This window comes from Nothobranchius furzeri, chromosome 13 (genome assembly GCF_043380555.1).
Source record: "Nothobranchius furzeri strain GRZ-AD chromosome 13, NfurGRZ-RIMD1, whole genome shotgun sequence".
Taxonomy (NCBI): domain Eukaryota; kingdom Metazoa; phylum Chordata; class Actinopteri; order Cyprinodontiformes; family Nothobranchiidae; genus Nothobranchius; species Nothobranchius furzeri.
In genome coordinates this window covers 35,575,097-35,600,723 of record NC_091753.1, presented here as the reverse complement: position 1 = coordinate 35,600,723, position 25,627 = coordinate 35,575,097, and the positions used below count along the sequence as shown (strand labels likewise).

At 40.6% G+C, this 25,627-nt stretch overlaps 1 protein-coding gene across 3 annotated transcripts in view; it reads right to left on the bottom strand.

The window, feature by feature from the left end:
• Positions 1 to 344: 344 nt before the first annotated feature.
• fam168a (family with sequence similarity 168 member A) overlaps positions 345 to 25,627 on the bottom strand; it is a 51,999-nt gene continuing 26,716 nt past the window's right edge. For 2 of the 3 annotated variants that reach the window (XM_015951683.3, XM_054742741.2), the window contains exons 2-8: positions 25,520 to 25,627; positions 24,775 to 24,866; positions 10,938 to 11,018; positions 7,364 to 7,509; positions 4,994 to 5,180; positions 4,757 to 4,888; positions 345 to 4,650 (exon numbers count right to left, since the gene is read on the bottom strand). In XM_015951683.3, the coding sequence (XP_015807169.1) occupies positions 4,776 to 4,888; positions 4,994 to 5,180; positions 7,364 to 7,509; positions 10,938 to 11,018; positions 24,775 to 24,866; positions 25,520 to 25,581 (681 nt within the window). In that variant the 5' untranslated portion in view covers positions 25,582 to 25,627 and the 3' untranslated portion in view covers positions 345 to 4,650; positions 4,757 to 4,775. The remainder of the gene's footprint in view (positions 4,651 to 4,756; positions 4,889 to 4,993; positions 5,181 to 7,363; positions 7,510 to 10,937; positions 11,019 to 24,774; positions 24,867 to 25,519) is intronic. The other variant, XM_015951684.3, reaches the window with a different exon arrangement.

Below are 25,627 nucleotides of genomic sequence, written 5' to 3'. Positions count from 1 at the left end.
ATCACCTGTCCAGCAGCTCATCAGGCTCTGCAGCAACCTGTTAATCACCAGCAGAAACCAAGTGTGCTTAAGCAGAGAAACAACTAAAAACATGCTGATTAGCAGCCCTCGAGGACCAGGATTGCCCACTCGTGCTTAAGACTGTGTCGTTGAAGAAATTTTCCACTTTAAGCAACTTCAAGGCTAAAATAAATAAATAAGACAATACTCGAATCAATTTCCCTCTGGGATTAATAAAGTATTTTTGAATTGAATTGAAATGACCAGTTGTATAGTCACACCACTGTGGTGGAGTGCATTGCTGATAATTATATAAATATAAAAAATAAACTCTACAAAAATACTTCCTTTTATAGGAAAATTTTAATAGTTATTCAATGTTCTACATTTTACAGTAAATATACAATTACAAACTTGGCTTAGTTATAGTACTAAGATCACTAACTGATCTTTAAAAAAAACCTCAACAACAACAAAAATACATAAAAAAAAAAAAAAGAAAAAATGAAAACAGATTTACACTTCATATCACAAGCCTGACGCAGGTCCGTCACTCTGGACCAAATAGCTAACATACAATTCACTTCTCTCAACGCTGAACAGACGTTGGGCTTCAGTTTCAAACACAACCTTACGGTAACAGATATACCATAGCATGTGCAAACTGGGTACCAAACGAAAACTTCCAAAGATGGGGTTGTTCCTACCACTCGATCCGCTAGGAATACGAGTTTGTGTTGTTTGGAAGACGAGGAAATATATTTTTTTTTTCCACTTTTTGCATCACATTTAGTGTCAAATCAAACAAAGACAGGTCTCTGACAAGGAAAAAAAAGCTGCAGCAGAACATCAAAGACATTTAAGAGCCTACTATTCATTTTAATAGTAGTGTTGTAATTTTTACTGAAAAAAAAACAACAACTCTGCAACTGAAAGGCAAAAAAATAAAAATAAATAAAAAATTCTAAGAGAAAGAAGAGGGAAGAGTGGAATGAAAGCTTCAGGTCACGTTTTCACGGTTTAAGTGAAAATGTTCAAGATTAAATTACATTGAAGAAAAACAGAGGAAAGCAATTGTCTTTTAAACCTTTCCAGGTCTGGAAATGTTACAGAAGACAGGATGATGAATGAAGAGGAAAGAAGGATCAATGATTAAGACAACTTTGCACACAAACTTTCCTCCTTGAACACGTGAAGACGTGCAACGACCCATTTTCACTGAAGTAGAAACTGAACTACAAAAGCGACACTAAGAGAGGCAGTGAAACCCTCTTGCAAAGAAAATTCTGATTTTAAGGAGCCATTTTCTCTCCTCTTAGGTTCTGTGCATCTGCCTCTTTCTACAGGGGGAATTAAAGTTTAAGAGTGTTGGTCCACAGTCAAAAAACTCACAACTACAACAAATACACCAGTAGGAGTCTTGTATTTGTTGAGTTGAGTTTTCTGGAAATATGAATGATAAAGTTTCAGAATCTCCCCCCAAAATTCTCACTACTGAAAAGATGACACCCAATAAAATAAAAATGCTAATTAGACCAAGTTACTTTATAGTTTAGGCTCAAAGCCCTCAGGAGATGCCACTTCCAGACTTTGTCACCAGTGACATCTAGTGTTCGAAACAGGTCAGTGGACTATTTAAAATGCATTTAAATGATGTAGAATTCCACCATAAAATTTTTTTTAAATAAAGATCGTCATCTAATTTAACAAAACTGCTTTTCAAATGGAGTGAAAAGATCAGATTGACAGCACCGAAACAATAAAAAACTGTCAGAAAAGGGGAGGAGCCAAGAAGTGTAGAACAGAACATATGACCTGAGGTCATTTTGCATCCCCAAACTGGATCAGACTAAACGTCTGGGAGGAGGCAAAACGGCACAGATCGACATCGTATTCACACAATCAGATAAAAAGACAGGTCATGTGACCTAACGACAGGAGAAAGAAGACGGCAACAGGAAAACACAGAATTCACGTTAAGCAAGACAAAACAAGGACTCAGAGCTCATCAGTTATTTATAGGAAGAAACTAATATTTAATAAACGATTGGTGAAATATGGCACAGGAAATAAAAAAAGGAGGGAGGCGTGGAAACTAGGGGTTTTCCCGAGACATCACCTGATGCACTGAAGGAGCAGGAATGAACTGAAAAGTCTGTTTCTGCTGCGTCGCTCGTTCCCTGCCCGTAAATTCACACAAATGTGGGATTCTGATGACAAATTCCACGATTCCTCACATTATTTACAGACTTCTCCTCTCACAGTAAGAAGATATGCAGAGGACAGATGCAGAAGTAAAAATAAAGAATATTAAAAGCACAAACAGTAGCTGCCACACTGATGCAACCATGCGTAGCTAGAAATACATTACTGTACCACTTGCTGTTTAAATATACTGCATGTTTTCCTTTTATTCTTTTAAACCTAGAAATCCAATGCTATAGTGAAAGACACCTGAATATTTATGCATACCCATAATGCTCAACTGACCAAAGGGAGATAAGATAAAAAGAACAGATATAACGATTAAATCAAAAATACTGACAGAGTGGCTGGTTAAATAATCCTAATGTGGAGAAATGTCACAGCTGTCGCAGGAAAATCCTATTATAATTTTTTTTCTGTCAATTTAAAGCATTCGTTTAAAATATAAAAGAATCCCAACAGGTCTGGAACTTTTCATTCCTAATCCACCACTTCATTCATATAAAATACACGTAATTGTTTTTTTACCACGTCAAATATCGGTGGTTTTCCTCCGACAGCGGCTTAATGCAATAACTTGAACCTACTAGTGTACAAACATCTGGACTAAGAACGCCTTAACACTCAACCTTGTTTTATTTTAATTATGATACAAAGTCCTCGGTTTTTTGCACTACAAAGCCTAAGTACCTGTTCCTTAGCATTAAATCATAATAGTATAGTCAAGTGTTTATTTTTTTTATCTTATTTTGTGCAATATTTCCTCACAATGCTATTCAAACCCCCAAACTTCTGATATGTTCTTAACTTCTTAGCATGAATTATGGAAGGAAGGCTCTGTAAAACGCCTCCGGATCAGTATTTAGGTAATGCTAAAAGAATCTAGTCAGAATGCTGATAAAATAATGACCGTACGCTGAGCTGGAGGCATTACCTCTTTATTTATTGCAATAATCAAACCACCTCATCCACATTACCCGTGCAGTAAATGCTTAACGTAATACCAATCTGCATCCTACAGATCTTAAACGTTAATCTGGTTTTTCTTTGACTGTGTGTAAGATCTGAAAAATGCCACAGGCTGTGCCTAAACGTGGGATCCTGCTAGCCATCTCCGAACTCGCACCAAAATCTCCACCAAGAGAGCACCGATGAGCCCAAGTTGGATTGCAGAATCATTAAACTCCATGTCTTTTTTTTTTTGTTTAATTACAGTTTTATATTTTTGGACACATCTTACAATACTTTTGTTGTTCCGCTATTAAACTAAAATCTACTAATTTGACTTATTATTATCATTATAATTAAATCTCTTTTGTGTTTGATTATCAGTCCTCGCCCAGAGAAAAGGAGATTGAACGACAGTAGATTTAAAGTATTAATCATATAATGAATGTCCAAAACAAAAGCAGCGCCCGTGGTTTTGTCACCCCCTCCTCAGCTCTCCCTTTAAACGCCTTCTCTGCTCACTCTAGGCCACGCCCACCCCTAAAAATCCACGGTCGTGTTCGTGTTCCAACTGGAGGTTCTGTTCAGTAAGTGCCACTAAGTGTGTTTTGTCCCGCCACAAGAACCCAGGCGTGTGTGTATGTGTGCATGTTTTTGTTATTTTTTTAATTTTAGCATAATCACAATAACACATGAGCCAAACAAGTCTGAAATGTTCTCTAGCTAAAATTTGTCATGACATACCAGCCTGCATAGACTGTAGTCTGAAGGGGTTTCTTTAGTGCGTACTTGGTACAATGGGAAAACAGTAAGACACGAGGGTTAGGGTTAGCGAGCCGCCAAGACGGTTGGAGACATGCTGGAAGATGACCGAAATCAAAATGAAAAAAGAATGGATCAAATCAGGCAGGAAAAAGATGGAGAGCAAAGAAAAGCAAAAGTAAAAAAGGAGAAGTTGAAGCATTTTAGTGTTAAGTGTCAAAAAAAAAGAGCATAAAATCGTTGGAAACCTGTGCTGATATCTAGTTGTTAGAACATTTGGCAGCATTAGTCAATAGTCATTGTAGAGACTGATGGAGAGGATGATGATGACGAAGAAGTAAGTGCCCAATATTCTCCCACCAGCTGAGCCCAGCAGGCGGGACCACACACACACACACACCCACACACAGAGAAGCAGGAGCGACCGACACCCGCGGTTGGTCGAGAGTTCTTCTGGAGTTCCGATGACAGACGGCAAAGGAAAAAATAAAAAGTTACGAGGAATTCAAACATCTTTCAAAATAAAAGTAATGACTGGTTGGCAAATGAAAAGAGAAAAAACTAAAACAAAAGCAGCTTTTGTAAAAATATTAGAGAATGTCGCGTAATCACAATTATAGTAAAGTGGCTGTTGCACTTTAGTTTTGTTCTTGCAGACAGGTGCCGAGTTCTCGTGGTTACTGCTGGGAGCTCGTGTTACGTTTGAGCAGTTGCATACGATGGTGGACTCCAGATCTGGAGGGGAAAGGGGAACAATGGATTCAGAAGAAGGTAGAACTGTGAGGATGGACAACAGAAGAAGAGACAAGTGGAGGAGACATCTCCCAGGACAAACGCTCACATGATGGGTGGATTGGGCTCTACCAGTGAGGCGGTACGTAGCTGTAACCAGGTGTCCCTTGGGGCCTGTAGGTTGGCACGGTAACTGGGTGTGCTCCGATTTGGGCGTGCTGGGGCGTTGTCAGCAGGGTCCCTACACAGACACAACACCAGGAATGTGAACAGGGTTTATCATAACCATCTTACTATCTTAAACATGGCTGCTACACAGGTAATCTCTGGGTAGTATTAGTCCTACCTGCGCTCATGGCCATGGTTGTCCCGGCTACCATCCCCATGGCAGGCATGCCGTTGTTGCGGGGTGTAGGAACGGGGACGGGGGCAGGGTAGAGGGCCGTGGAGGGGATGCTGTTGGGCTGCACCACCGTGGTGTGATGGATCACATGTGGCTGAGCTGCGTACACTGGTTGGGTATAATACGCTCCCTGTCAGGAGAACAACACAAAGTTTTAATACTTCAGGTGTTGGACGGGGACGTTTTCATCTTTATAAATGTGCAGAAAACCTTCAACTCCAACACTATTAAAACACCTCTTTCTGCTAATCAGATGCCACCTGATCCACGGCTAGATAAAATAGAAGCACCGTTTCTTAGTTAACAAGATCAGTGAAAGCTAGAAGACTTCTGCTGCTCTAACCTTTGCAGGGTATATGCAGGAATCTCAGAATTAAATTTAAGACTTTTTCAAGACTTTTTAAGACCTTGTAAAAATAAAATGAAGACTATAACAAAGAACTAATCAACTGTTAAAACACTTATATATCGTTTTTAAATACTGCATCGCTTCGTTTTCACTTCATGTTGGGTTACGTCACATCCGGGACAGCGAGGCTGTAGCAATAATACGTAAAGTAATACGTAAAGTCAGGTGGTACAAAAATGCAAACCGCGCGCACTGAAGAACAAAATAAATATATTTTTAGTTTACATGCATCTATTTTTCATAGCCACGAACTGGGTAAAAAAAGTGACACCTAAATTAACTCCCCCTAAACAAGGTCCTCACGTGCTGCAGATGTGCATCTATTCTACAGTGGGTTTTGTAGTGACCTCTGACATTTATATACTTTTATTTTATTGACAATATTTAAAAAATAAATAAATTAAGTGATGTTTTTGCAAAATGCAAGCAATTTCTACCGGTCCTACTGTTCAAGAGAACTAAATATAATAAACTGAAATAACTAATCAGATAATGATTAGGAATCATCATATAATAATTAACTATTATTATGAAAATAATTCACAAAACACCAAACATTAAAACATCTGAAAATATTCCAAATGACTGTAATCATTCTTAAGTAGGATGTCCAGATCCAAACTCACCAAATGTGGGACAGAGACTGCTCACTGTGGGACGTGACGCTTCAATGTAACCAGATATAGTTCAAATGTTATTTTTTTAATCTATTCTGTCTTTTACCTCTAACATGACTGGTACATTTACATACAATTATTATATAATTGATGTCTTACATGTTCTATTTGAATTAAACTTGAACAAACAAACAGCAAAAGGTTTAATGCTGTTTCTCAGTTCCTCTGCAGTTACCACAGCTCAACTCAGGCTGGACCTTCTACTGTGGCTCGGAGTAACTTTAGCTACAGTTACTTTAAACAATCAACTGATTTCATAAATATAGACAGGCCCACTATAAAATAATGAAGGTTTAAGCAGCTTTTAAACGTTTTCACTGAATATTTGTGCTGGCTTTCCACAACAGAATGATGGTAAAAGTACCAGGAACATCTTTAGATCTATTTATGTTTATTTTCCACTAATAACATCTCATCGAGAACAGATCCATACTGTTTTGCAAGTTTTTCTTCTTGATTTCAAATCTCTTATATAACATGTAGGGAAGACGTGTCTAAAGGGTTTTAGCCTGTATGCACCTGAAACAACAACCACAGCACCTTGTCTGTCACAGTCTTCCTTAGGTTAGGTTGGACCTGTCTAATTACTGGGAAAGCTGTTTTTGACCAACACTTGAACTCACCCCCCCCCCCAAAAAAAAACTGACGTGTCTGGAGGGGATTTTGATGATTTTACGAACTTTAAGCTCCAGCCGCAGCGAGATGTTGAAGCGACAGTAGTGGTGGCACCGTGATACTGGCTACTGAAGCGTGTTTTTCCCTAGCTGTCTCCGTGACTGTGATCGGTCAAATGGCAACTCGTGACGCACTAAAAAAGATGGTTTGTGAAGAGGATGAACTCTCCTCATATTTCTGAAACTGATTCCTCCAAAGAGCGACTGAAATCCGACCAAAGACTCACCTTCCCTAAAACAAAAACTCTTTGATTCACGTGAACACATTTGGTTTCATAAACAGCAATTTTCGCTCAAAAGCGTCAAGTTTGCAAGTATGAGATGAACATATTTTAAAATCACGTCAATACGAACCAAATTTAAGACTTTACTAAATCGATTTATGACTTTTAAGGGTCTTAATTTTCCTTTCACCAAATTCAAGACTTTTAAGACTTTCTAAGACCCCGCGGATACCCTGCTTTGCGTGGGCCATGTGGAGTCACTGAATTTTAATGAACGAAGAAATGCCCACACCAACAAGGGAACGCTGGTTTACTGCTAACGCGCCTACCTGTGCGTAGATGTTCTGCTGAGGGTAGGCACTGCGGATGGGGTACATGGCTGTAGGGTACGGGGTGGGGGTGGGGGTGTAGGGAGGAGGTGCTCCATTTGACTGGGTGGGGGGCACTTTGTATGGGGTTCCTGCAGGAGTGTATCCTAAAAAGAAAAGAAAAGGCAGTTTTAATAAAACTCTTGTTTTTGAGCAGAAAACATGAGAAAACAATAGTAGAAAGAAACATGACTATTGTTATTAATGAGAACTATATCAGAAAAGGTGTCTTAATCATTCCATTTCACGCGTTTTCCTGGATAAAAACAGTAATATGCTGCATGCTGCGTCTTTAAGCAATAAAGGTGACAGAAATCAGATAAGATGCTGAACCTGCAGCGTCAGGTCATCACTGTCTGTCAGCTGCCACTACGAGTTCATCCTTCCCAGCAATCAGCAGTAACGTAACCTCCAGATTCTCAACGTTAGCTACTACTCCTATACCATAATCCATCATCACAACACTTAAGGGACTTCTGACGATAAATCCCAGCAAGTGTTAACTGTTTTATAAAAATAACTCAGAACTTAATGAAGTGAAATAATTAGAGGAGTGAGTGTGGTGCTTCAGCAGCAGTAAACATTTTTTCTACACTAGTCTGCATTTCCTGTAAAGCCCACCAGATGGGGACTGGTGCCGTCTTTAGAAGGGGATTTCAATAATAATAACAAAAAAAATCTAAGCCTGTTTTTCCCCTCTTTAAGTCTCATTCAGCAAGATTCAAACAGACGATTTGATTGCAGCACCTTTTTTCTTTGTGCTGAAATCTCCTTACACTTCCTGCAGCTTCTTTAAGAACACTAATCGGATTCAATTGTAAAGAACTCCAGATTGATTTCGCCACAAGCTCTACATCCACACAGCTGGAAGAAAGATGGTAGAGGAGAGTGAAGGCATTTGGTTTCATGTGTTTTTTGCCTCTGTGGGTTGCAGTACCTCTGAGCAGCCACCTGGAGGAGCCTGAAGGTCAAACATGCTACTAGCTAGCTGCTGCTGAGCTTATGAAAGCCCTTCTCTCACACAAGGACAAGGGAACAAAGAGATGCTGAGCTGCTCCCTGGCTAAAAGTCCATCTGTGCTTGTATGTTTGAGTATGTGTGTGCACATGCGTGCTTTAACATGCACGCAGGGCATTAAAGAACAATGGTGTTGACAATCACACAAAAGCCCTGCTGACAGAAAACAGTTTGTCTACGGTCTTGGAGAATTATGACCAAATCACATTCTAATCAGACCACAGCTGGGTTGTTAAGAGATTCATGTTTGTCTAGAAGGTGGAGAAAAAGGCCATTTTTAATGGATCTATATTTTACACTCCATGAAAAGCACAGAATGAAACTTGCAATCAAACAGCACGAGCTCAACAAAGAGGTTCAGGTTTCTGCTGGAACAAAGCAGAGCGAGCTGCGCTTAAGCAGAGCTGATATTTTCTTAGACGTCTCAAACATGAAACCCAACTGAGGGAGGGGGTGAGGAGGTGCAGCTTCAGAAGAGACGCAGATTACAATCTAACGCCCCTCCTGCTTCTGTCAGACACTCTAAACTCTACAGAATAGGAAACAATGGAAGTAGTCTCATTACTCCTGTTAATAAAATGCTATCTTCAAGCTTATATTAGATTGTTCACAGACAATTTGTTCTCCTTCTTAATAATATGACTGTAATAGATAAAATACACCATTTTATACAAAAAGGTCAGAAATCCTGAACTCAAACCAAACGTTTGAGTAGTATTAAAATACTACATCTCACATTTCCTCCTTGAGTTTTTATAAACCATGCTCCTGTGTGTACTCAGATTTAATAATGATATTTAAACATTAATCTGTATCACGTAGGCTCTTCCTTAATCCTCACTGCCATACAATTAAACAACAATCAGAATGATCCTGGACAGAAATTTATCCTTCTGCAGTTTTCAAATGATAAAACACTGCCCCCCAAATCTGCTTCAGGCACCAGACAGTGAACCCCAGCAGAAATGCATCTGCAGCTATACAGCCACTGACAGCTGCTGATCACTAAACACACACAGTGCGTTTACATACTTATCTTAATTTACATGTACGTTAGAAAACCAAGCTCTCAAATGAAGTTTGTTCCACTCCAGTACCGTAGGTGGCGACATGTGCCCTTTTGTGTCGGCATTCTTTCAGTTAGCTCATAGCAACACAAATAGTAAACAAACACTGGCAGAAATGAAGCAGATGAAAAATAAAAAAATAAAAAGTCGGCCTATTTAGGGCTAAAAGTTCAGTTTTCTGATGTGCATGTAAATACACTGATTAAAAAGTTTTTAACACTTTAAGCTATTGTTTTCAAACTGGTTTAGGTGATTCTTGAGCCATAAACTTGAGCAACTTCACATTAGACAGCAATCTGTCACCCTTTGATGACCAGAAACTGCACTTTACAATTTTGTGGTTTGGGTAAGAACAGTAGTGGGAGGTCTCTTCCATGCTTTATAGCTGTTTACTCTGCCAGTAGCTCATATAATTGCTAGCAATTAGCTTGCTGGTGACAATTCTTACAAATTAACTCTCAGGTGGAGCATCAAAGCTTCTGCTTTAATGTCATGCCTGATACTAAAAACTTTATTGTTAGTGAAAAAAGGGGACACACAACAATACAACAGTAGCTAAATATCATGAGGAAATATAAAATCAACATTGTTTTGCTGAACAATCACGCGATAATAAATCACAGTGCATTTAGTGTCAACCACAGCCTTAAGACATGTGTTGAAAATGCCCAAATCCATACTTATGAGAGCACCATGTGAGCACCTGTGTGCGTTCACGTGCTTGAATATGTAAGGTTTCTCTGTAGGAGCGTCCAATTGCAGGCCATCAATTAAACGCATAAGAAGAATTTTGTCGTTTTTGTTGGCATCATGGCTAGGGGTGGGAATGAAAAACATTTCTTCCGTGAATGTTTAGCTTCCGTATATCTCCTGTGGAGGGGTGGAGGTGGGATTTCAGCCGTGGCACCCATTTGTTTGAGGAAGCTGAAGGAGGCTATGAACTCACGGACTGATGGTGACCTGGCTTTGTTGCTACTGGACTAAGTAATAATAATATTTAGTCAGCAGTGTGGTTCATTTTACTTTGTTGCTTATTGAAAATCAGTTGGCTCGTGTTCGTGTTAGCGCTAGCTAAAGTAGGCTGCGGCAGGGTTGTTTATGACAGTTGTAATTCTACTTTCAACCAGTAGAACGGAGGAGCGGAAAACTTAAGTAGCAGTACTTTAACTCACTTAATGTTGTATTTTGGTAGAATTTTGTCAATACTCATGATTTATTTTAAATATATTATAAGTGCAGATGACATATTTCATGTGAAAAAATTTGTGTTAAAATGATAAAAACTCATTTACATTAAAGTATGTTCTCATACTGACTTTGGTCATACAAAACACATATTCATGTGGTTTAACAGTAAGGAAAAAAAAATCAACCGTGACATCTTTTGCACAGAATTTGTCTTCGTTTCTTTAACAGAACAAGTATCGGCATATTGGTGTGTGAGAGCTCACCTGGCGGATACCCAGGACTTCCCGTTTGATAAAGGTTGGGAGTGTAGGTGGGAGCTGTGGCCGGATAAGCTCCTGGATAGCCTGTAAGAGGTTAAAAGCGTTAACAGAAGTTTCATTGACAGAGAGAACATCAACACATGCATGCACATGAGGCAGTATTTGGTTTGAAGCAGGATGTGCACAGATGGCACTCATTAGAAAAATGTCTGCAGCAATAACAGTCGGCTGAATGTGTCTTGCATCCACAGATTTGGCAGACCAGACACACCTGCCAATATGCTGTGGGAGGAGATAAATTCAGAAACATTAGCAATGCATAAAAATACACGAAGGGGGTACACACACACACACACACACACACACACACACACACACACACACACACACACACACACACACACACACACACACACACACACACACACACACACACACACACACACACACTTGTGTGCGTCATGAATCACACGTCAGGGGGAAACAAAGATGTTCTGACCTGAGGAAACACTCTTATATGCTGTGGAGTTTTAACACAAAGAAGCAGCAAGAGATGAAGAAAAACAGGTGCAGACTGGAGGAAAAGAGGAGAAGCAAGGAAAAGGCAGCTCTCCATGTTTGCCATTATTGACCCACAGCCTCACAGATGAACTGTTTAATGGCTTCTTCTACCCTTTGCTTTATGCAGGTTCAGCTGCTGTATGCTCATCTACAAGTCAGAGGTAGCAGGTCTTTTACATATCAGTATTAAGACAGCAAAAGGAAGCCAAGATGATTCAACATGTTTATGGCCGTTTATTTAGAAGATCTTGATGTTCCAGCATTCAGTTTCATGTATTTTTAGTCTCACTTTGCACAAAAGTGTTGCTGAATCAAACAACCTTCAGCAGACATGTAGATACAACCCCATTCTGGCGTGTGCAACAATAAAACTCTCAATTAGCATTTATATTATTGTATTAATTATACGCCAACTAACAGAGAATGAACATCAGTTTTGACTCAACTTTCTTCCCATTTTGGAATATTTGGATTAAAAATAATAAGTGCAACTCTTTTACTTTGTTATATTTTAATTATTTAAAAAGTTGTTCATTTAAAAATACTTTTTAAATTATTTGTACTCAAGACTGTTAACGTATGAAGGAAAGATCAACTATGAAACTCAGATTAAACCAAAGTGTTGAGTAGTTTGGGTGCTGAGGTTTGAAAATGTGGCTGGTTCAGATTAGTGGGGAAAATCCTGTATTATAGACCCTAACTCGAGTAGGGTTACGCACCGTTTGATTTTGAACGATTCCGATTCCAATTCCTTGTTTCGATTCCGGTTCCTATCGATTCCCGATTGCGATTCTTTCAAGACATGACATGTTTTACATGAGCTAGCTAACCACAGGTCCTACTTCATGAAATAATCTTAACTTTAACATGAATTTTAATTCTATGAACAATAACATCACCTTCATTTAGGCAAAAACATGTTTTGGAGAAAAAAAGAAAAAGACTTGCAGCACAACCAGTGTGTTTTTTTCTGACCACAACCAAAGTCTGGAAGCAGCCTCTGGGATGAGAGGCTAAATGTCTCCAACATATCCAGAAACGTCCAGCTGTTTTCAGCTAAAACTCTCAGGATGATCATGTCCAGGATGACTGAGAACTACACCTCCATGTGCAGCAGCCATTCAGTCAGAACAGAAAGTGAAACTTAAATGTAGCTGCTTTCAGTAACAATTAACAGATTTTAAACATTAAAACTCTACAGAAATAATTTAGAAAGGAAATAAAACATGTTATTTATTATTACTGGTGTAGCCCAGGCAAAGTTTAGCTTAAGCTAAGTAAGATTGTGTCAACATTTGGACATGTTATGTAAATATGAATAAATAGGAGTAGGAAAGGAAAAACACTACAACATTAGAACTATTAATAAAAACCCAATAAAAAAAAAGGTTAAGTATAAAACTGCATATTAGTCACCACTTATATGAAATACAGACAATTATTGGTATCGCTTGTTTCCTCAGGTAATAGTTTTCCATAAATATATCGAGCTCAGGGCCCCGTCCGCTATACTAGAACCAAAGTCGTGTTATTCTGGCTACGGAACGGGTGTTACACAAATGGAGGCACTGCTGGGATAAATCAAAAGATATGTAATTAAATTTTCCCATTTACATTTAACTGAGAAAGTAATATTTTAGTTGTGCCCAAGTTAATTTCAGTGTTTGCCTCAAGTGATTATACACACACACACACACACACACACACACACACACACACACATACGTTTTTTTATTTTTTTATTTGTTGGTAGTTTATGACAAGAAGCAAAATGAGTGGCGATCCGCAAACTGAGTAAAAAAATTGGTGTCGGGGAGAGGGAATTAACATTTCCCGTGCGCTGATGGTGTATGGGGTTCATGAAGATGAAGATGAATGTTGAAAAAACACTTGAGACTATTAAAATCTTGGGCATAGTGAGAGTTTGAGGCAGAATGTTCCAGAGTGAACAACAAACGTTGACAGTTTTGTGTGAGTGTCGTGAAAATATTGATTCCTCACGAATTCCAACTGAAATAGTTGCACCAAGAGGAGAAACTTGGACATTAGTGATAGAACAGAAAGATGTTTATCCTGATGACTTTGCAGTCAAACAAAAAAAAAATTCTGGAGGAAGAAGGAAAAACAGTGGGTGACCTACAGAAATTGTATGAGTCCAATGCCCAAATAGACACTCACACAGAAACGATCATTCGAGCTGTGGGAGAAGTACTACAGCACACCCATAAAAGCTTAGATAAAAATGCCTACCGTCGTTTAAGAACATTTTCAGGAGTAAGCCCAACTCCACCTGGTGAAGAGTACTTAGACCATTGGCTGGAACAAGCTAGCATGGCTGAAGAGTGTGAATGCTCAAATGAAGAGGAAAGAAGACAAATTGTCAAGAGTCTGAAAGGTCCCACGTTGGAGATCATACAAGCAGTTCGAATGTCGAATCCTGAAGTTAGTCATTCAGAGTACATTCAGGCAATAGAGAACACGTTTGGATCCTGTGAATCAGGAGAAGAGCTATACCTCTCGTTCAGATCACTATACCAGAATACTGGTGAGCGTTTATCTGAATTTCTACTGAGATTGGAGAGATCACTCAACAAAGTTGTGCAAAAAGGAGGGCTACCAGCTAACTCTGCAGAAAATGCTAGTCTGGAGCAGCTCATTAAAGGGGCCACTGAGTCAGATCCCATGCTTCTTCAGCTGAACTTGAGAGGCAAACGTGACAGTCCGCCACCATTTTTGAGTCTCCTGAAAGAGATAAGAGAGGAAGAAGGCAGAGAAGAGGCTAGACAAAGTCAAAAGAAACTTGCACCTCGATAGTTTGTGCGTGCAGTGACCACAGATAAAACAGCAAGAGCCTCAAACAACCGATCTTCAAAGTGAAATTCAAGAACTCAAAGACAAGTTAAAGAAACACATGAATAAAACAGCTGAGACTGTTGTTGAACCAAAGCATTACAACGGGTCCAAAGAAAAGAAGAAAATCAAAAGTGAAACGAGTGAAGTACAGTCTTAAAGAAAAGAGGTCCAAGCATTGCAGCAGCAGCTGAATGTTATGGTTGTAAATTCTAACCCCAAAGGCGACAATGAATGGTACAAAGTTAGAGTAGACGTATGTCACAAACCTGCTCATTTTAAAACACATCCTGCAAAGACTGCCAGTGATTTTTTTCTGTTACAGATGTGGAGAGAACAGGCATATTTCATCAAAATGTACTGCTACAGAAAACTCACAAAAAGTAATCCAAAAGTTGATTCAACAAGTGAGGGGAACCCCAGAAGATACAAAAGAGTGTGCAAGGGTCCAGGAAGAGCATGTAGCTACTGTAAACACAGCACATGTCCCAGCAAAAGGTCCCAATTTACCTGAGGGGCTAGTTGGACCCTCATCTGTAGCTCCCATTAAAATAAATGACATCCCATGTGACGCACTGATGGACTCTGGATCCACAGTGAATATCATTTTTGAGGACTGGCATAATGCACATTTATTCAGTATTCCGGTCCACCCCATTTCAAGCCTTGCTCTGTGGGGATTGTCTACGGCAGCATACCCTTACCAAGGGTATATTGTGGTGGAAATGGAGTTTCCAGAGGAGCTGGAGGGAGTAAAGGGGCCCATCAACATACTTGCCCTCATCTGCCCTGAACCACCATATGGACATGAGACTTCAGTTGTGGTGGGGACCAATGCTTTCCTTTTCCACCGATTGTTTCAGCTTTCAAAAGAAAGTGGTAATGACTATAAAATACAGTCCCTTAGAGTGCAAGCTATGTATGAACAGATACAGGCCCAAAGCCAGCAGGACAGGACAGAAGGCGAAATAATGGGTCTATTAAAGTGGCAAGGTACTGGGGAGCTTTCTTTGCTTCCTGGAGAGAAGTGCTATGCCAAGTGTAAAGTGGAGCACACTGCATCCAGCCCACAAGAGCTTATTTTGGTGAAAGTTCCTGTTTGGTCTCAACTTCCCACTGGAGTGTTGGTGCAGCCAATTGTCCTTACTGAAAGTGCTATTAACACCAACTGTTTCACTGTGCTCTTGCAAAATGAAACCAAGAAGCCAACTTCCATACAGTTAGGCACCAGTGTTGCTGAAATGCATGCAGTTGAAGCAGTTGTCCTGCCTGAGGTACTTAACTCACCAGTCAACACAATTGGTCCAGAGTTATTTGATTTTGGAGAATCACCCATACCTGAAGAGTGGAAAACCAGATTTTGTAGTGAACTATCAAAGAGACGGAAAGTTTTTTTCGCTAAATGATTGGGCCATGGGATTGGCAACTGGCGTTGAACACAACATTTGCTTACACGAATCCACTCCTTTTTGTGAGAGATTTCAACGTCTGGCACCAGCTGATATTGAGGATGTAAGAAAACACAGCAGCTTCAATATAATGGCATTATCAAAGAATCCCGCAGCCCATTCACCTCACCCATCGTGGTGGTGTGTAAAAAGAGTGGAGCTGTCAGGATATGCATTGACTATTGGACTTTGAACCAGTGCACTATACCGGATCAGTATACTATTCTGAGGATTGATGATGCGTTGGATTGTCTGTCAGGGAGTAAATGGTTCTCTGTCCTCGATCTCCGAAGTGGATACTACAGATACCTATGGCAGAGGAGGACAAAGAAAAGACAGCATTCATATGTCCCTTAGGATTCTATCAGTTTGAACGCATGCCACAGGGAATTATGGGGGACCTGCAACTTTCCAACGGTTAATGGAGAAGGCCGTTGGTGACACGCATCTCCTCCAAGTAATAGTCTACCTCGATGACATCATTGTGTTTGGATGTACCCTAGAAGAACATGAGCAGCGTCTTTTGAAAGTTTTAGACCGCTTGGAAGAAGTTGGCCTTAAAGTGTCCATTGACAAGTGTCAATTTTGTCAGTCTCAACTTAAATACGTAGGCCACATTGTGTCTAAGCAAGGTATTGCTACTGACCCAGAAAAAGAAGAGGCAATCAAGAACTGGCCAGAGCCCAAAGACCTGAAGACATTGAGGTAATTTCTGGGGGTCTGTGGTTATTACTGCCGATTTATTGCCAATTATTCTTTCAATGTACGTCTATTAACCGAACTCACTAAGGGTTATCCACCAACTCAAAAGTGCAGGAAAGGTACACCTAAAGACTCCTCTACAATGTACCATAAGTTATCTGAGCCATTTGGAGAGGGCTGGTCTCAAGAGTTGTCATGAAGCGTTCAAACTGATCATTGACTGTCTGATACATGCTCCTGTGTTGGCATTCGCGGATCCCACCAAGCCATACATTTTGCATGTAGATGCCAGCATGGATGGATTAGGAGCTGTGTTGAGAATACCCACAAGGTCTGAGACCTGTTGCCTTTGCAAGTCGCAAGCTGAGTGCATCGGAACGCCGTTACCCTGTCCTGAATATTACATATTTTCTTGTTTACAGTTTATAACGATTTATTATTTGTTTAAATTCTTCACTAAAGTTCAGTTAAACAAAGAAACTGTGTGATATTCATGTATGTTGAACTGAGGGTTAAAAAGTACTGAGTAACAAAAATGTTTAAAGTGTAACATTTCTTAACAAGGTACTACATCTTTATTGTGGTCCTGTTAAGTGGAGGCACCGCTTATATAAAATACAGACAAGTATTGGTAAGTGGGTTAATTAGCATTTCTTTGTATTGCTTGTTTCCTCAGGTAATACAGTTTTCCATATATATATATATATATCTCAAGCTCAGGGCCCCGTTCGCTATACTATAACCAAAGTTGTGTTATTCTAGCTATGGAACAGGTATATATATATATATTAGGGCCCGACCGATATGCTTTTTTTGGGACCGATACCAATATACATTTTTTTAACAAAGGCCGATAGCCGATATAATGGCCGATAAATCTCCATCACAAAAAAGAAATAAATACAAATGTTCTTAAGATTAAACCCTTCATTCTCTGCCTTTTTGATGCCAACTTATTTCTATATTACGCACCAAAGAACTGTCTCAATAACTCACTAGGGTTTCCAAGTAATGCAAATAAGATTTATTTTGCAATCTCAAAAAGAACAGAACACACAAACTACAGTATAAATCTAACATTCAAGTTTTTTGTTTTCTGAGTCTGTGGAGTTTTACACTTTTGTGTTTTGATCCTTTCCAAAGCTGACAGTATTAGGAAAATAAAAATAAGATATGTTAAATGACTAGTATGTGGCAATATATAAGCCTTATTTAAAATATAAGGCTGAAAAAATACAATAGATTTATTCTACTTTAGAGAGGAATGTTTATTTTCTCGTATTACCGCCCCCTACTCCTCTCCCAGCTAGGGAGAGGAGGGGGGACTCCCTGCACAGCGTTTCATTGCTTTGTTGCCAACCCCCCCTCGCCCGTCCTCAGCTGCGACAACCGTCGTGTGCAGCCAAAGCGCCGCGAAACGGGGACCGCCTTCATTCGTCGCCCTTGTTATCCTATTCTATACGCCACATGGGCCGCCGAAGCGCTGCGCGCCGGCGCTCCGCCCACACAGTGCAGCGATCGTTTCGGCGTTTGCACTATTTTTTTCGCGAGCCGTGGGTGAACCGCGTGAGTTTGAAAAGACTGCTAAAGATGAGAATATTCCAGAATGTCTACCAGAAAAAGGCCAATGTTTCTTACTTACTGCCCTGCATGACTAAAGGGAAAGCAGCATAAGCTCTGCATAGAGCGTAATGCTGCGGCAGTTTTATTTTATTTTTTCAGGTTAACTTTTCAATATGAGGCCACGAGGCACACAATAAACTTAGGAAGCATGTTGAGGGGAAACATACTTTTGTCATTGCTTATTTTACCGTTCAACTTACCACTGACACAACAAATATGCTTAAAACTGAAGATTTACCTCATCACCGTCCTCCCTGCTTGACCGAATTGCTTCTGCTGCCCCGCTGCTTGTGTGCTGTGACGGTGGCTCTACCCCCCGAGGAATGGAGCCACACAACATGAGTTCATAAAGCTAGCGCCATTTGCTGGATAGGTAGCGCAATATCGGCCATATCGGCCGTCTTTTTGGCCGATAGCTGATAGTGTTAATGACCCCTATATCGGCCGGCCGATATATCAGTCGGGCCCTAATATATATATAGTGTATTTTAACAAGTTTCCTCTCCGGCACATTTTCGCTGCAGAAGTGAAAGTTTACATTATGGAGTAAAGGTTCGGCAGACGCGTTTGTTTATATTTGGCCGCTGCACGCCGGGTGGGGGCAGGGGGACTCGGTGCTGCACACAGACAGCTGGTGTGATCAGCTCTAGAAAGCGTTGATCAGAATTTGCAGATCACGTTTATTTTTCACTGAGATCGGCCGCAGAGTCCTCTTCCGTCGGCATACTAGGAATCGAAACTAGGAATTAAAAAAAAAACGGAACAATTCCGGGAACAACTAACAGTTGGAACCGGTTCCAATCGATGCTCGATGTCAACCCTAAACTCGAGTTGCATTTACTCAATTCTGTTAACTAATATGCATAAAAACATTTAAAAAGGCAGTTTGGTGTATTTGAGGAGGAACTGAGAGGAGCTGAAGTAAAGAGGGTTGATCCATTTAGTTACACAGAACCTATTAGAACAGGAATTTAGTGGTTGATTCATACATTACATAGTAAACATGAGTGGCAGTGACATACAAAGATGCCTACTGAGCAAAAGGCCATGGAAATCAGTCCGCTTCTGTATGTGGTTCTATTGTACTCAATTTTCTGCCTGAAAGGTCAGACTGAACACCGACATCCATGTGTTCACAGAAGAGTATGTCAGTCAGTAACATTAAGACTCAGGTTTAAAAAAAAAAAGGTCCATTATGGTATAAATGATAAGAAGGTGCTTATGTTAGCAGCACACCAATCACGAAGCAGAGTTAGCATTTTATTTAAATGGGTTATCAGCTGCAGCATGCACCAGATGACCCAGTTAGATCTAACAGAATGTGGGACCTAGTAACAAGGTTGCCATGCCCGGTGTTAAAGCCGGGTCGAGAACAGGAACACAGATAAGAAGTGAACCCAGAGACAGCGGCACGTTAGCTTCTGAGGCTACTTCAGACTGGTTAAAGGTAGACAGAACATTAAACATAACAGTTAATAAACATAGCAACCAAGTAAACTTTAAGCTTTTTAAAAAGAAAAAGAAAGTTGAAGAAAATCACTGAGTAATGAAAACACAAGGAGACACAAGCACTCCAACCCAGGCCTTCCACCAAACTTAATAAGCAGTGCATATTATAACAGACACACTTCCCCTCAAGCTCAGTGCCACATCCCCTCCCATCAGAGCCCTCTACCCTGCCCGAGTCTCTGTTCCAGCACCCCGCAACAATGGCATTCCACACAGCTGATCTTGTGAGATCACATCACCAGAGAATTGCAAGACCACATGTGATTTCAGTATTTCACATGATAACAAGCAAGGAGAAAGATGGCAGCATTTATCCAAAGGTTTGTGGTTGTTTTCTGTTATTTAAATTCAGCTACTGAGGTGTCACAAATAATCACAATTTTTTTGATTAGTTAAGCCAGGGGTCGGCAACCTGTTCCCATTAAAGAGCCATTATTACCCATTTCCCACAGTAAAAAAAACACTGGAAGCCACAGCAGCCGCGGTGTTGTGGGCGGGGCCTACCCTCAGACAGCAGAGAGCTGCTTTAACCAATCACAACAGGTGACAGCAGCCAGTACCGGTCGCTCGTGTACGTCAAAGTTATCTTTCATAAGACGATAATCAATAAAACGATTTATATAAAATGGATCCAGAAGTTGTAGCCCGTCTGCCTACAATATTTTGATATTTTTCGCCCTGTTGGTGGTTTTACTGAGCAGATGCCACTTTTGTCATACGTTTCTTTTTAAAACATGTTTAGACTGTTCAGGATACAAATCCAGGCTCTGTCACGTTTGATTGTTGTAATTAAACTTTGTAGGTGGGGAAGGTCAGAAAAGGATCCGATCAATTTGTTTTTCCCTCATTTACAGTGACGGAGATATGGCTCTGGTGTTAATCAAGTTAAATTATATCTCTTTGCAACAATTTTCACAAGAAAACAGAACAGTTAAAAGCAGGGCTTGTGTTGTGTTGACCGGACAGTTCCCGTAATTGGCCGTTTATTTTGACGGAGAAAGAATAGAAAGAATTACCCCGACGTATGCAGACAAACTGACATTTTATTCGTTACGCACATCGCATAGCTAAGCTGGACACTGCTCAGCGCAGCTCACTGTCAGCACATACGTACGGTGCACAGCGAGCTGAAGATGTGGAGAGGGGCTTGGAGCGCGTCGCAGAACCAGAGCGCATGCAGGAAGATTCCTCCGACTGAAGCGAGCGTTTTCCAAACCCTGTCTCTCAGAGAGACTTGTCACTTAGAAAATGTTCCCTGATTATGAAACTTTGGCTGAATTGTGCTTGTTCCTGTCTCCAATGTGGCGTCGCATCCCTGAGCCTGTCTGAGGAGAATCCCAGAATCTCACATCCTCTTCAGCTCAGAATGCACCTATATGATTACGCACAAGCGTGACGCGTCAACCCGGTCTCACAGTCAGACTGGGTTGGACCTGTTCAGGTTTACGCAGACAATCTTTACATTTAGAATTAGCTGTCTGTTCCAGTCTTAATTCATAGACATTAATACGTAGACACCCTATTGGGCGTTGGAGAGCGTAACAGGGTCACCGCCATACTGGATGGGTCTCCTCACTCTCTAGTCAATGCAGAGTGAGCAACAGTCTGTTTTGTGCAGCCTATGGTTGCAACAACCGGCGTACATCTAAAAACAGATCATGTGGGATTACTACTGACCTTTCTAGCCTACCTGATGGGATTTTATATTAAAATTTATTTAGTTTAATTACATTTATATTAGGGCTGCAACAACGAATCGATAAATTCGATGAAAATCTATTACTAAAAGCGTTGGCAACGAATTGCGTCATCGATTCGTTGTGTTGCACAACTCTTCCAAAAGCCCCCAGCCGTGCCCCCCCCCCGGCGTTGCGCACAGACCAGAGCAAGTCAGATCGGCGCGAGGGAGAGCCGGCAGGTGTTTGGAATGGGAACATGGCAAAAGCAGCGAGACCCGAAAAAGTAAAAACTTCTAAAGTTTGGGAGCATTTTCAGTTAAATCAGGCGAAGACATTCGTTACCTGCAACGTTTGTAGGTCAGAATTAGCATGGCACGGGAGTACTACAGTGATGATGCAGCATCTTAAACGCAAGCATGTCGAAATCATCAGCGAGGAGGGAGAGAGCTCTGTGTCTGGTTAAGTTAAAAACTTTTCAAAAGTGATTCACCCAAGCCCTGGATTATTACACAGGCTAGACATGCCCTAAGCTCGTAAAAAAAAGTCTATAAAATCGTAAGCGCGACGCTATTAGATGGGGGGGGGGGGGGGGGGGACGACGAGTCGAGCTGCTGCGAACCGGTTCCGCCGTCACATTCCCGCAGAAAGTGGTTGATCACACCGGGGCCAGACTACTAGCGTGTGGTTTTACAACCACAATGACCTCGGAAGCGAAAACGCTTTTAAAAGGGAGGGAGGAGTCCTAACTGTTGCTGCAGGCGTGTTGTGTGAGAGTGCAGTTATACTGTATATGTATACTGGTTAATATATTTTTGGGTTCAGTTGCATTCATGTGGCCTAATGATCAGCAGCATTTCTTGATGTGACTTTATGGCAGTTGCCCAGGGCATCATCGCAAGGAGGATGGCATTCATTTACTTTTGTTTTATTTGGTATTTTTTTCAGTCATTTTTGGAAATAGTGATTAATTTTGATTAATTCACAGCCTATGTTTAATTACATTTAAAAATTAGTTGTTTGACATCCCCAATTATAATAAATGTCTACAGATGAGATCAAACAAAACAGATGAGAATTGTCCTTAAAGAGCAAGTCACCCCCAAATAAACTTTTTTTTTGCTGATAAACTAAATAAACAAGTGTCTAATCGTGCTGCAGACACGTGTCGTCAAAAATTTGGCACTTCAGTGCATCTTAGTTAAAATTTAAATATTCTGCCTAAAACTGGCAGTGTTGTGCCGTTGTCAGGTAAAAACTCTGCACTGTATTTTAATTTAAATCTGCCACCGCTATTGGCTAAGAAGTATGCTATGATGTAAACTGGTACATTATGATGTCACAATGCTGTCGTGAGCCTGAGTGTGTGTGTATTTGTTAGCGGCTCCGCCCTCTCGGTCTGCCAGGCAACAGCACGTGTTGCATTTTTCAAACATGAAGTGGGAGTGGAGTTAGACTCTGGTAGGGGTTGACTTGCTCTTTAAGCTATTTAACTTGGACCAAGCATTTTAGGTCACAGTAGCTTAGGGTCTCTGTCTATACACCTTATAAGACAATTTAGGTGATGGCATGTTGTTTTTCTGCTATTGAACTGTTTTCTAATAATGTTGTGTTTAATAAAGTGAAGGAAGGAGAGAAATAACATTTCCCTAGCAGTTTTTAAAAAATGTCCCCATGTAATCCGATTAATCGATTAATCGTGTCGAGACCCCATCCGATTCATCGATTATCCAAATAATCGTTTGTTGCCGCCCTAACTTATATTTTAATTATCATGCCCAACCTTGTGTCTGATTTTGTGAAAAAACTTGACAAAACACGTTTTTATTTGGGTAAGTACCTTCCTCAGAAGAAACGAATGCGGTGGGGGCGAATGGAGAGCCATCCAAGATGGCAGCCGGCCACTATGGCAGCTCCAAAAAGTAGCACCAGTCCACGGGGCGTCTACATATATATGATGTCTGAGTCTGAGTTGCTGACCTTGATGCCTTCTGGTAGCGTAGCATATAAAATAGACCCGAAGCATAAACGTTGCAAAACGATGCAACTCTATACTTCTGGGACATGTCCAAAACGCGATGCTTTGCGGTCGGTGGAAACACACCCATCCACCATAACAGCAGCAGCTAATTGCTGCGTACTGCACTTCGTGGACATTAGGTGATGCTTATGTGTCTGTTGGAAAGCTCAGGTAAAGATAAAATAACACAATAAAACATCATTATTACACATTACATTATGATTTCCTGCCTTCTTTTGTCTAACTTTCTCTATCCAGTGAACACATTTTAAGTATTACAGTCATAGCAAGTTTTGTTCAGTAGTTATTTTGCTTTTTGAATAAAGCCTTATGAGAATTAAGCATGTAAGAGTCATGGATGTTGTCTATGGTTAACACAAAATGCATTGGTGGTAACCTCACTGCAGTACTAAAATATTTAACGGGACTTTACGGAGTTTTGAATTTTTATGCTCGCGATTGCCCCCTCAAGCCAAAAGCGTAACGACAGCTTCAATAGTAGGCTCGTGCACGAGGCACGCATGCTGTACGTGCACACTCCTTAACGAAAACAACAGCTGAGACAGTCCCTTGTGTGTGTGTGTGTGTGGCCCGGAGGACAGAAGACAGGAGAACACGCAGCTAATTAATTAAATAATTTGGTTCTGTACCTTTCTCTTCAGCACAGCCGACAAAGGTTTACGATGGGTCGGTCCTCCTGCATGCTCAGATCATTCCCTTCCCTTGCTTGAAAAATTGTTCCAAAATGAAAGTTGAACCCACATCTTTTTTATCTGTGAATTCAATGCCGTTCGGCGAGTCTCAAATAAAAATTTGGGCATCTTACTGTAAAAAAATATACCATTAATGTAAAAAAGAAACTCTAACTGAACTATGTTGACATCCACCCTCGAACCCGGGTCTTAAGCACAAGAGACAGACGTCTTACTAGGTGAGCTAAAGCGCCAGTGCCGTACTTTGTATCTGTACCATTTATATCCTTGATGACAGTTGAAACAATGTTCAAAGAACAGTTCGGAGCGAAAATGGCTATTTTGTTGTTAATTTGCAGGAAATATCTAAAAGAAAGTTCTACAGAAAGTAGCTAAGGGTCCTCAGAAATGTAGCTAGCTTTGTCACTAGGCATTAGGAACAGCGACAAAGACTAAAGCTGCGGATAGCAAATGCTACGGGCTATGCCGGAGCGTGAACGCGCATGAAGCAGCCTGCTCGACCCGAGCAGCTCTGTTTTTCTGTGATTTTACAGAAAAACAGGCAATCATAGAAAAATGCCAGGGTTCATTCTACAGGACCAGGGCATTGCAGGAGAATGTATGAAATAGAAATTTATTATTTCTATACATGTTTTGGCTGTAAAACTTCCATAATGCTTCTTTAAGTACACTCAGACTTTTATCCATTAGTATAAGTTTTAGAAACATGTTCATGATAAAAGTGCGTGAGTATCTTACCGGTAAAGGCCATGTTCTTGGGGTTTCCATATGGGGTACCAGGCTGAACAGGGCTGTAGACTGGATTCATGGCTGAAGATAACCTGGTTTTACTAAGAAAAGGGTGAGAAGGATGAAGGGAGAAAAAAAGAGAAAAAATTGAGGGGCAAGGAATATAATCAATGTCAAGTGGAAAGAAAATGGTTAAGATTTTGAAACAAACACATCACATTAATCCCTCAGATTGCCAAGAAGTCATTTATCTGAAGGATTTGCAAGCATGACTATAAACAATCAAACCTCAAATGTATACGCAGTGAAAAACAAACTGTCAGAGGAACATCAAACACACGTACTGACAGGAAAGCACAAGAAGGCCTGGATCTCTTGAAAGACCTCGTGTGGCATTAAATGCAGTCACCAAATTTGTCTAAGATTTTACTTTTCTTTTATTACAACAAGATTATCAGCCACAGCAACACTACGGAAAGGCTGAAGAACAGAGTAGCCAATAATGACTATGCTATGGTGAATGTGCGTAAAAACAGAGCCGTTCTATCACTTCACATCCGGCAAGTCATCTTTCTCCACGGAGAAGATGAACAAATAAATAAATAAAACCCTAAAGTGCACCTCCATTAAAATCAACTTACCTGGCCACCAGGAACTCGGGCATGTAAAGTGTTTGTGCGAACGTGTGTCTGAGTGAGTGGGTGAGTGTGTGAGTGAGTGAGTGAGTGAGTGAGTGTGCATGTGTGCCCCGTACCTCTTGTGCGTGTCTGGTTGATACATGAAACTGAATTTGTCTGTGGGATGCCCGCTCGCCATTCTTGCTGTATGCAAATGAGGAAGGAGTGGAAGTGGATATGCAAAT